The 12,282-nt window shown below is 48.7% G+C and overlaps 1 protein-coding gene and 1 pseudogene across 1 annotated transcript in view; one reads left to right on the top strand and one right to left on the bottom strand.

Annotated features, from left to right (window-relative positions):
* The window catches only part of TESMIN (testis expressed metallothionein like protein), a 39,030-nt gene that overhangs the window by 26,385 nt on the left and 363 nt on the right, over window positions 1-12,282 (top strand). The window contains exons 7-9 of the mRNA XM_055091670.1: window positions 4,995-5,097; window positions 8,918-9,055; window positions 10,513-10,688. Coding sequence (XP_054947645.1) covers window positions 4,995-5,097; window positions 8,918-9,055; window positions 10,513-10,688 — 417 coding nt within the window. The remainder of the gene's footprint in view (window positions 1-4,994; window positions 5,098-8,917; window positions 9,056-10,512; window positions 10,689-12,282) is intronic.
* On the bottom strand, window positions 6,183-6,642 carry LOC102992850 (glutamyl-tRNA(Gln) amidotransferase subunit C, mitochondrial-like; annotated as a pseudogene).

The following is a 12,282-nucleotide window of genomic DNA, read 5'->3' as shown; positions in this document are numbered from 1 at the left end:
TCAGGAGTTAAGGTGTGGACACCCTGAGTTGGAGGTGGAAATGTCTGATAGGGTGGAAATGTCTGATAGGAAGTGGGGAATGTGGTTCTGGAGCATAATGGTGTCACACGCTGCTGAGAGGTAAATGCAGCGAAGAGGTCCTTGCCTTTCTGGTTAAAGAGGTTGTTTGAGAGTTAGGGGGATGGAGAAGACGGTCCGAGCGCAGTAGGTTAAAGAAAGAATAGGAGATGAGGAAGGATAAGCAGCAAGCGTAGAAATGTTTGGGGAAGAAGAAAATGAGGGTTCGGTGATACACAGTTACAAATCTCCAACATGAAGTTTTAAAAAGTAGAGGGGACAGAGTTAATAAATAAAAGCACCCAGCAAGTTGTGGGTGCAAGAAAAGAAATATGCCTAGCTTGAACCTTGGTGAGTAAGCATAGTTTGACTAGGTATAAAATTCTAGATTGTCAGTTTTTCTCTCAGTGCTTCGAAGGTATTATTCTACTGTTTTCCACTATTTCTAACACGAAGTGAGTGGTCAGTCTAGGTAATGTCTTTTCTTCTGGTCTTTTTACAATTTTCTTTTTGTCTTCAATTTTTCTTTTTATTTGCCTTTTTGGGGTTCATTAGGTTTCTGAAATCTGAGGATCCACAACCGTCAACAGTTCTGGAAAACTCCCAGATATCCTCACTCCAAATATACCTCTCTTCCATTTTCTCTTTTCTGTCCTTCTGTAATGCTAATCAGACATACGTGAGCCCCTCTAACTAGCGACCATTTCTTTTAATCTCTCTTCCATATTTTTAACTTTTTTGTCTTTTTATGCTGAATCTGGATCTAATTTCTTTATCTTTCAGTTTATCCTTTCTGACTTTTCATTTAGTTATTATTTTTATCCAGCTCACATGCACATAGTTTAAAGAGCCAAATAATTATACAAGGCTTATGACAAAAAAATGTAGTTCCCTGACAATTGTTCCTTATTTTCTGATCTCCAGGAACTTTTAACCCTTAACCAAATCTTTTAATATTTGCCTCCATAAATCAAAATAATGTGCTTGTGTTGCTACTCCTTGGCTTTTCAGTTTGGGCATGATCTCTTGTATTTGTGCCATGAAAGATATAGATTTAGCTCTGTTCCCTCTTGCTACTCACACGTAACCCCCCTCCCAACACACACATGTCCTGTTCCCAGACATCAGATGTACTTGGTTGGATCAGTAGTATTTATTTATTTATTTTTTTTGTGGTATGCGGGCCTCCCTCTGCTGTGGCCTCTCCCGTTGCGGAGCACAGGCTCCGGACGCACAGGCTCAGCGGCCATGGCTCACGGGCCCAGCCGCTCCGCGGCATGTGGGATCCTCCCAGACCGGGGCGCGAACCCGGTTCCCCTGCATCGGCAGGCGGACGCGCAACCACTGCGCCACCAGGGAAGCCCAGTAGTATTTCTTTTTTATGACTATGAAAACACTACTCACTACTGAGCCTTGATTAATTTTCTTCCTGCACTTCTTTACCTTTTCCCTTGAGTCAATACACAGTTTTCTAATGTACCTAACACTAACTTAACCCTTAACTCTCCTCCGCTTGTGTAACTGTTCTCGCAACATGCTCCAACACACTAGGTACTCAGTGAATTGGCCTGGAGGAAGCCTTTCCTGCAGCCGTCACCGTCCTGCACTTGAGTGGTTGGTTTCCAGGCCTGCTGCACGGTTCTCTTGGACCCTCCCTCCAGCATCAGGCCCAGGGTTTCCTTTGCTTCTTCCTCATGTTTGACCCCCTGGCTCCTGGATTCCATTATCTTCCTCATTCGATTCACTGCATCATTTTGGTGCGGCACGTCCTCCAGTAGCTTCCCGAGCAAGGTGATGGGAGAGAATGTTTTCAGACTGTATGTGTCTAAAAATGTCATAGTCTGTCCTCTCACTGACATGATCATTTTGGATGGACAATAGGATTTCCACCTTCAACTAGTGGAATTTTCCTTTAAAATTTTGAAGGCTTTGCTGCATTTTCTTCTAGTTTCCAGTGTTGCTATGAACTTTTTTCTTGCCCTTTGTATGAAACCTATTTTATTCTTTCTAGAACCTTGTGGGATCTTCTCTTTGTGCCCCGTGCTCTGAAGTTTGGTGAGCGGTGTCTTGTTCTGGCCATTTGGCCGTCCCTTTCACTCTGGGAACCCATGCCCCTTAGTGCTGGGAAATGTTCTTGACTTACTTTCTCCCCTTCATTCTTAAAATTCTATCTTTCTGGAACCCTTATTTTTTACATAAGTGTTCGACCCTCTGATGCTCCTCTACATTCTTCTTTCTCCTATTGTTTTTTACTTTTTTGTATGTGTGTTCTGTTTTCTTATCTTCTGTTAAGTTTTTCATCCCTGTGATTACTTTTTTATTTTACATAATGTATTTTTTGTACTCTGAGTGTTTTTTAGCATCATTTTCTTGTCTCCTGGATACAACTTTTCTTAATCTTTCCAAGGCTATTGATACCCCCTTGTCTCCCACCCCATTTTCTTTTCCCTTCAGAGTCTGTTTCTTTAGGCCTCTGTCTTTCATATTGGATGAGTCCGTAAAATGTCTGCAGATCTTTGCCTGCCACTCTGCTCACGGTTAAGAACAAGGCAGAAGGGAGGGGGCTCTTGGTACGTTGGTGGGAGCTTGCTCCCTGTGGCTTCACCGTAGGGTGATCTTACCAAGCCACTTAATGGGGAATCTCAATGTCAGTCTCTTTATATTTTCTCTTGGGCTAGTGGGTCCTCAGAGAAGGCCTTTCCAATCTCCTGCTAGAATTCTAGGGGCTGAGTGGAAAAACCTGGGGGTCTCAGATTCACCTTTCCCCCTTTTGTTCTTTAGAATACCCCAGTCCTCAATTGTTTTACCCCAGAGAGTAATTTCAGTCTCTTGCCATGGTGGTTGAGAAGCAGTCAGGTACTGGAAGGGAAGGAGCCTGGGGACCCCCTACCTCCTAAATAGAATTTCAGCCGCCTTCACCCCACTTCAGCCCGGTACCTACCACCCATTCGTGCCTTCAGAGCTGCTTCTCCACTCTCTCTTGCTAGCTCAGGTTTCAGTGTTCTTGAATCTGCTGTCCGTTAACTCTCTCCCCTCTGTTTTCCAGCCTCCGAACCTTCTGTAATTGTCTCCGCTCCCTTCTGTCCATCCTAGTGGTCAGGAAAAACTCTCACATTTCCCCCTTGTTCTCTACCTGTGGCTCAGACAGTGCTATGTCTCCAGTCTCGCCTTCTGTGAAGTAGATTTGTGGGGAGGTGGCCTTTCAAGGATTCACACATTACATGGGTTTTTTTGGATCCAACTCCCACCTTCTGTAGCTCACACTTTGTCTCCTGTCTCCTGTAGGAGTGGCCTCTTTGATCCCTAGGAGCTGCAGAGGGCCCAGAGCAGCACTTGGCAGCTACAGAACTCACCTGTCTGGCTTCACACTTCCTTATCTTCTCATATCTGACAATCTCCTTTACTCTCCTCTTGGTTTGGCATGCATTTTGACACATTATTTAAAAATATTAAAATAATAAATGTTAAAATAATTGTGTTCAGGAGCTCTGTAACAGGAAGGTTTCTGCAAACATCTAGTCCACCATATAGCCAGACGCAGAGGCCCTCCTGTATTCATTCAGCACTCTGTCAGAGGCACCCGCTATGTGGGAAGCACGCCAGGCCTTCCCTCAGCAACCCTGTGAGGCTGGGAACTCGGGTGCCAGGGCTTCCTGCCTCTAGGCGCTGACTGACAACCTGGATCAGATAACATGGGGAGCCAGTAGCAGAGCTGATGTTAGACCTGCATCTGAAGCTCTTTTCAATGCATCATGCTCTCGGAAGAGAACGCTGTGGGTCTTCTCTAGTCACAAGCTGAGGCTGTGGAGTGGCTGATGAGCCTCCCAAAGGCTCTCGAGGGCGCAGGTTACAAGCGGGATATTTTACATGAATTTTTACAGGAGTTGAGGAAAGTGTCTTGCCCCCACCCATACTGAAAAGGTGTAAACCTCAGGCCTATTGGGGCCTCTGTCGCGCAGCACAAGAGCAGGCTCCTACAAGAGCATGTAACGCAGTTCACAGTCATAAACGCTGAGAGCTCTTCAAGGGAAACGCAGCAGAGAAGGTGCTCGGCACTGCCCTTGAACTGCCGGGCACTGCCCGTCTGAGTCCAGGATCCCAGGGGCAGGTGCTGGAAAGGGGTCTACTCAGCACGTTGTCCTGTGGGCTCTGCTCGTGGACGACATGTGTTATCACAGTGTGACAGCAGTTGTGTCACACCTGTGTTTCCAACCCAGTCATGCCTCCTTTCTCCACCACTGACATGGAATGAAAGTGACACAAAGCCTGGGCCAGGGTCCACCTCTGGGTCCCTTCGTTTTTTTCTCGTAGGCGAGGTCTGGCCGAGAGGTGAACTCGCTTTCAGCCGGGTTGGGATGGTTGATGGGAAAGTGACTCTTTGCTCACCAGCTTACAGTGTTCCCGGGAGAAGGGCGGCGGGCATTAGGGGCAGGAGACAATGGACGCCAGCGGACATTGTCCAGGAAATTGTTTATTCTGCACACTCCTATTTTATGAAACCAATGATTTTTAACGAGTCTGTCTCTCCTGTGTTGGTCACTGGAGAGCATCATCCCAGTGCATCTAGTTTTCACATAAAGAGGAAAATCATGTAACTAAAAGTTGTGTTGTTGGGCTTCCCTGGTGGCGCAGTGGTTGAGAATCCGCCTGCCGATGCAGGGGACACGGGTTCGCGCCCCGGTCCGGGAAGATCCCATATGCCGCGGAGCGGCTGGGCCCGTGAGCCGTGGCCACTGAGCCTGCGCGTCCGGAGCCTGTGCTCCGCAATGGGAGAGGCCACAACAGTGAGAGGCCCGCGTACCGCAAAAAAAAAAAAAAAACACACAAAGTTGTGTTGACTCGGCGTGCCGGCCAGCTCTCTCCCTGTACATGTGTGCACGCTTGTTTTCAACTACTCGCAGCGGTGCCTTTGACACACTGTGTTGTTTTATTCACAGGTACTGTGATTGCTTTGCAAGCGGGGACTTTTGCAACAACTGCAATTGTAATAATTGTTGCAACAATTTACATCATGAAATCGAACGGTTTAAGGCCATTAAGGTAACAAATTTCCATTAAATACACACATTCTGAAAGCATTTACAAGTGCAGGGGATGTTCACAAAACGATCTTCTCAGATTTCTAATTTCAGTATTGGGAAAACCCAGTGTTGAAGAGCGCACATCAAATAGGACCGTATGCCTGAAGGTGGCGGTATTGACCATGACAGGGGCTGCGTGAGCGCACATCAAATAGGACCGTGTGCCTGAAGGTGGCGGTATTGACCATGACAGGGGCTGCGTGAGCGCGCATCAAATAGGACCGTGTGCCTGAAGGTGGCGGTATTGACCATGACAGGGGCTGCGTGAGCGCGCATCAGATAGGACCGTGTGCCTGAAGGTGGCGGTATTGACCATGACAGGGGCTGCGTGAGCGCGGCAGCTGGAGAAAGACCTTTATTCTCCACCAGCGTATGGATCGCTTCAGGGGGCAGCAGGGTCCCACAGGGTCTGCTTTAAGAGCGTGGAAGTATCCACGTTGTCTTTTTTTTTTTTTAAACCACTTTACTGAAATACAGTTGACCTGTAAAAAGCTGTACATTTAATGCATACAACTCAGTGAGTTTGGGGTTAAGTATACACACGTGAAATCACAACCATGAAGGCCATAAACATATCCACCACCTCCCAAAGCTGCCTCCTAACCTTAGCAGAAAGTCAGCCCTCTGCTTGGAACAAAGTAGGTACCCAAGAACAAATTTAAGGGTGTTCAGTAAAGATAAAAGGCTGCTCGAGTCAATGGAAGCAGCAACTGAAAAGGACAACTCAGGCTGTCACACAGTGATCAGATACAATGTCTAACAGTCACATAAATAGAAAAATTCACTTAAATGCAGTTCGGTAGACAGTCTTTTGGGGAGGGGATAAAGTCTTCCGTACAGAACAGCCTGTGAGTACACTTGATCCATTTCCTTGGAAACTGGCAATACCTTCTACTTCCGTTGGCATCAGGGACTCTTTGCCTTATTTTGGCTAGATCTTTCCCAGTTCTGTCTTCAAAAGAGTTAGTTACTAAAAGATACCTAACCATCACTTTTTTCAGGTGACTGAAGGAAGTGGGAATATGAGTGTTCATAACAAAATAGTCATTGCACTTCCACGTTTTTAGAGGGCACCCCTTCCCAGAATAGCTACTCAGCGGTGTGAGGAGGGCTCTTTTGCATCCAGCTTTGGCCAAGAGATATTACCTGGGGGAGCCACAAAATACTCCTCCACACCTCGATGGGAGTTTTGTAGTAGTTCTTCAGCACAGTTGCCTTCTACCACATTGTCGCATCTCAGGTACAGACATCTGTCCTGCAGAACTGAGTCCTTGGGCTCCACCCCATCCGTGTCCACGGCGCAGAGCCGGTCGGCGAAGGCGATGGCTTTCTCCAGCCGTGCCATGGCCTCTTGGCTGCCGAAGTCCACAAGCGCTAGCCGCTCCAGGGGCTCGATCAGCTCGGCCGTGACCCAGCGGCTTCCCTAAGGATCGGCCTTGGAGGTGAGGCCCCGGCGCCCGCCCGCCGACGCCCGAAGGCCCAGCCACACAGCCCGTGTCCACATTTCTCTCCTTCTCGGCCTCCATAGGGCGTCCTCCTCCACGTTGTCTTGATTTGGGGTTTAGAAATTTGGATTGTGTTATGCAGCAGATAAGCCTGAGTTCAAAGAGTGTAGTCTGAAAAGGCGGAGATGGTCCACTGTGTGAAGAAAGCTGGGTGAAAGCTCTCGGTCATCGTTACTAAGGCTGATTTTTTTTTTTTTTTTTTTTTTTTTTTTTTTTGCGATACGCGGGCCTCTCACTGTTGTGGCCTCTCCCGTTGCGGAGCACAGGCTCCGGACGCACAGGCTCAGCGGCCACGGCTCACGGGCCCAGCCACTCCGCGGCACGTGGGATCCTCCCGGACCGGGGCACGAACCCGCGTCCCCTGCATCGGCAGGCGGACTCTCAACCACTGCGCCACCAGGGAAGCCCACTTAGGCTGATTTTTATTCTCTTTGGCTTCCCGGCGAAGGGAGAATCTAGGGGGCAGACAGCACCTTGGAGAGCCCCGCAGGCCACCTGCTAAAGGCTAAATGCAGGAGGGGCAGTTTTCATCCCTTCCCGTGGGCACAAAAGATCACCAGAGAAGGGAGCACAGCCCACCTGCTCGGGCCACGTCTTGGTGCCCTCTCACTTACCCAGGGAAACTGAGGGCCATCCCCTGTAGACGTGAGGCTCTCGTACTGTGCCATGGTTGGTCTGTTTATTTTTTCTAAAATACTTTAACTTGCCTCTTGAATTATAGATAAATCAGTTGAAAATATCCATTTTGATACAGGCAGATCCACAGCTTCAATTGCACCTAAGCTTCAATATAGTAGCCTTTTCTTCGGGGGTAAAGGATACTGTCTGCAATTAAAAGTATAAAAAGTTCTATTTAAAAAGTGTTGGAACTCTCATGCATTGCTGGTAGGAATGTAAATTGGTACCAGCACTTTGGAAAATTGTTTGGCAATAGTTACTAAAACTAAACCTTTGTATGTGCTGTGACCCAGCAGTTCATTCCTAAGCATAGAGCCCCTAGAAATGAGTGTCTACCAGAGGCTTGTACAAAAATGTTCACAGCAGTTTTATTCATAATAGCCCCAAACTGGAAACAAGCCGTGTGTTCAGTGGTAGAATGGATAGATCTGTCGGGGTGTATCATCTAACGGGTGACACACATCAGTGAAAACAAAGACCCACAGCTCTGTGCCACAGCCCGGAGAATCTCACGCGGTGCTGATGAAAGAAGCCAGATGGAAAAGAATACACACCAAATGGTTCCACTTAGATGAAGTTCCAGAACAGGCAAAACTAAAGCAATCCCAGTCAGAAAAGAGGTTCCCTCGGGGGTGTGCTAATGGGGAGGAGTCATGAGGGACCTCGGCATGGGAGAGGTCGGACCGTCCTCTGACCTGGTCCGGGTGGGGGTCGCACGGGGCTCACACGTGCTCAGATTCATCACAGTCCACCATCCCTCGTGCTTCGGTCCAAAGGAAAAGCACGCAAACCAAGCAGCCTCACCGCAAAGGCCCTTCTGCAGCGATGGGGACCTCCAGGCTCTGGTGCTGACCGGATCCCCACTGCTCACCTGGGAGGGGAGAGGGAGGACGGGGGCTGCCGCGGCGCCTTCCGCGTTGCTCCAGCACCGCTTTATAAAGAGCACGGCCTCACCTTGTCATCGAAAATAGTCTAGGTAGGTAGCAGACAGGTAGAAGAGTCAAACAAACAAAGCACGATAAAAAGCCGAGCGTGATGTACGAGAAAGGCCCCTGGTGGTTGAGACCCGGGGCTGGGCGCGAGCGCAGGACCGGAGCCGGCTCATCGCTTGGTCGCTGTCATCTGGCCCCTCGGCGCCTCAGCTTCTTCATCCGTCAGGCAGCAAGAACGGCGGTAGTGTTTCCTCCGCAAGGGTGCTGTGAGGATTAAATGAGAGAGCGCGTGTAAATGACGCAGAAAGTGGAACACAGCACACGTTTCACAAACGTGAGCTGGTATCAGAGTGCCGTGATCCCAACTATCTCGGGAAAAAAAGTACAAGAGATGCAGGAAGGAAATATGTCCACGTGGACCCAATGATTTTCATCCCATCTTTACCGTCCATAAATTTTCTACCTTTAAGTGCTCAAATGAATTAAAATGAAATGGGGGGCTGATGCCCTTCCTCAGCGATGTGAGGAGATGAGGCACACTGCTCGTGGTGGCTCGCCCTAAAGTGGCAACCAGATCCAGTGACGGGCAGGCCAGGTACCTTGCCCTGAACATTATTTTTAAATAATAAAATATCTTGATGGAGTTTGGCATTTTCTGTCTTAGGCATGTCTTGATAGAAATCCGGAAGCTTTCCAACCAAAAATTGGGAAAGGAAAACTGGGAGACGTTAAGCCTCGACACAGCAAAGGATGTAATTGCAAGAGGTCAGGCTGCCTTAAGAATTACTGTGAATGCTATGAGGTCAGTCAGCAATTCCTAAGTATTATCTTTAAAAACCAGTTAAATATATGGCCTAAGTAACTTTGTGGTTAAAAAATCTCCAGTTTAAAGGGAGAAATATAATTTAATTCCTTCCTTCCAGGGCCTCTAAAAGGGCACCCATCAATCTACCTTAATTTCTCAAATGTGAATTACGCCTTATGAATCAAGTAAATGAGCTCAGGCCTCCTTTGGGAGCATGTTGTCTCCCCCGAGCCCGCCCTGAGTGTCCAGCAGAGGGTGCCCAGTGCCAGGGCCTTGCCCACCCTGCAGCTGCTGATCAGATGCTGGAGCTACCCTCAGTGGCCAGCGTCTGGTGGCTCCCAGAGGTGGGCCTCTTCCTTGCCGAGCAGGGCAGAGATGCTCTGGGTGGGGTAGTGGGGGCAGCCTTGTCCTCAGGTGAGTATTCACCTGGGTGCTTTGAGCGGGCAGCTCCCAAGCAGCTCGTCTGGCGGCCGAGACACAGTGTGTCAGCCCACTTTCCTCTGCCGGGCAGTGGCCCACGCAAAGTGCAGATGTCCTGTAGTGTCTGGCATTACAACAGACTAGCAATCTCGACAAACCTCCTATTCAAAACACCCAGAGGTGCAGAATAAAGCACACCCCATTAGACGCATGTCTGAGCTGGAAAGGACGGAGGGAAAGACACAGTGTGTCAGCCCACTTTCCTCTGCCGGGCAGTGGCCCACGCAAAGTGCAGATGTCCTGTAGTGTCTGGCATTACAACAGACTAGCAATCTCGACAAACCTCCTATTCAAAACACCCAGAGGTGCAGAATAAAGCACACCCCATTAGACGCATGTCAGGGAAACCCCCAGGGGCTGAAACTAAGAGGAAACTGGAAACCAGAGTGTCACAGGGCCAGCCTTCTGACTGCCCCCAGGCCGGGCCTGAGCAAGGGGCTGGTCCCCAGCCCTGAGCGTCACGCAACCGTGTGACAAGAAACAAAGTCCACCCACAAGGAAGCCGGAAGGGCCTCCCCCTAGAATGCCCACCGCAGGCCCGGCCTCTGGTGGGTTTCAGGTTCTACCCACTTGCACGTTCTCTGCAACAGCAGAGCCAGCACGACAGCCTCGGTGCGGAAGGAGCAGGGCGGTTGAGCTGGAGCGCTATAACCGGCTGAGGCAGCCTTCGATGAGAACAAGGGTCAGATGGAGCCTTCGCTGTGCTCCGCGGGACGAGGGAGAGGCCCCACCATCTGCTCAGGACTCACACCCACACCCGCCCACCGGCCCTCAGGCGCCCCTCCCCACCTCTCTCCACATCACAGTCACCTGCCCCTCTTCACTTCTGCCTTTTGCTTTGGTATGAAAATTGCAGATTACATACGTGCGTGCACACGCAGATATAAACAGTTATTTAAGATCCAAATAGAATTTGTTGGTTTTCGATGAATGGTAGGACAACCTAATTTTATTGAAGCATTTTACCTTACCAGGCCAAAATTATGTGTTCTTCTATTTGCAAATGCATCGGTTGCCAAAATTATGAAGACAGCCCAGGACAAAAAACCCTAACGAACGTGCCAAGCTATATGGAAATGGGAGGTTTTGAAGGCGGCCGTCATTTGTCAACAACTAAATTTTCAGGACTACCGAAATTCAGAAAAGATAGGTAGGTACTCTGAACTAACCCTCCTAATAGGGGAATTCAAGGGTATTTTGAGAGGAAAGTTGGAAATTCCCTGGCAGTCCAGTGCTTAGAACTCCTCGCTTTCACTGCCGGGGCCGGTTTCAATCCCTGGCTGGGGAACTAAGATCCCCCCATAAGCCGTGCAGCGCGGCCAAAAAAAAAAGAAAATTTGAGAGGAGAGTTAAAACAGTTTACATACTGGAAAGAAAGCGCGTTTGTCTGTAGGTGGGGGACAAGGGATGGGGAAGGAGGACGCCAGTTTCTTTCACTGTCTTGACCAACCCTAGAGCGCACACTGTTACCTCAGAGGGGCGCCTGCTGTGGAATCCGCTTGGTCCTATTTGTCCTCTTAGCTCGACCTTTTTGTCCTGACCGTCTGAGTTACCCCTGGTTTTGTACAAGAGCAGAAGGTCCCTACAGGACCTCAGGAGGCAAGGGCATGATCTCTAGGCAGCTACTACCCGAACCACTGTTTACCACAGGAAGTGACGGCAGAGAGATGTTCTCGGTGTGTGCTGTATTCCTTACTAAAGTGATTGTGGAGTCCACTTTAGTTGGATATCTTCCCATTTAATTATTTGAGGTCATATTATAGTCCTAGCAGGTCTCAAAGATTGAGTAATAATTTTATTATATATTGGACTAGATTCATCCATTTAAAAAGTTTCTTTGAGTTCTCTGTGATGGGTCATGTCATGATAAAGTACTAGATATCATTAATTAATTGATAACATGTAGAAAAGCCAAGTTCATGCTTATTTGGTTAGAGACATCAGAAATAGTCATCACTGTGACCTGCAGAGGTCGTCATGGGTAAAAATGTACTGAAACATGGCTGCGTCTTCTGTGAAATTATATGTGAAAACATTGCCTGACATGGGGATGTTGTGTGTCCGATGGAATGTGATAGGGGCTCCATATGTTGGAGTCCGGTCTCAAAATGTTAGGACTCTTGACCTGAGGACAGCCCTGTTCTTTCATCTTCAACAAAAGTCATTGTGTACTGCCTTTACAGAGAGATTTTAACCAATCCCAACGTCTATATCTTCATAGTCCAACACTTTTTAATACTTCATAGTTTTCCTAAATTTTTTCAGTTTGAGCATGACTTGGGCAACTACCTAGCTAAGCCACAGTTGCCCCTTGAGCCCAGTGGGGAGAGTGGCTGGTCCCGTACAACAGAACCTGTTCAGGGATCCAGGGGGCATTCGGAGACAAGGCCAGGCTGACAGCGCGCCCCCCTAGGAGGCGAGTCCTCAGAGCCGTTGTGTGTCTGTAGCGCAAGTGCCCCTGGGATGAGGGGCCGGTGCCCAGGGTAGCTGTCCTACTGCCCTTTCCTCAGGCAGACTTGTGCACAGAGCTTAGAGCAAGACGGCATGGCTTGTCTTAGCTCAGATTCCTGCTTCTTCGACCGCTGCCCAGCCCATGGGCTTGATACTGCAGCCCGGGTCTCTGGGCTCGTTAGTGGATCTCAGTTTGAGAAAATTTAGGATCTGCCGTGAGAGGGATCTCTAGGAGCTGACAGATTCACCTGACCTCTGTGTTATTCTTCTAAAAGCAATCCTTTATATCACGA

The sequence above is a fragment of the Physeter macrocephalus genome, chromosome 16 (genome assembly GCF_002837175.3).
Source record: "Physeter macrocephalus isolate SW-GA chromosome 16, ASM283717v5, whole genome shotgun sequence".
NCBI lineage: Eukaryota > Metazoa > Chordata > Mammalia > Artiodactyla > Physeteridae > Physeter > Physeter macrocephalus.
The sequence above is the reverse complement of the archived record's forward strand: the minus strand, read 5'-3'. Positions and strand labels throughout refer to the sequence as shown.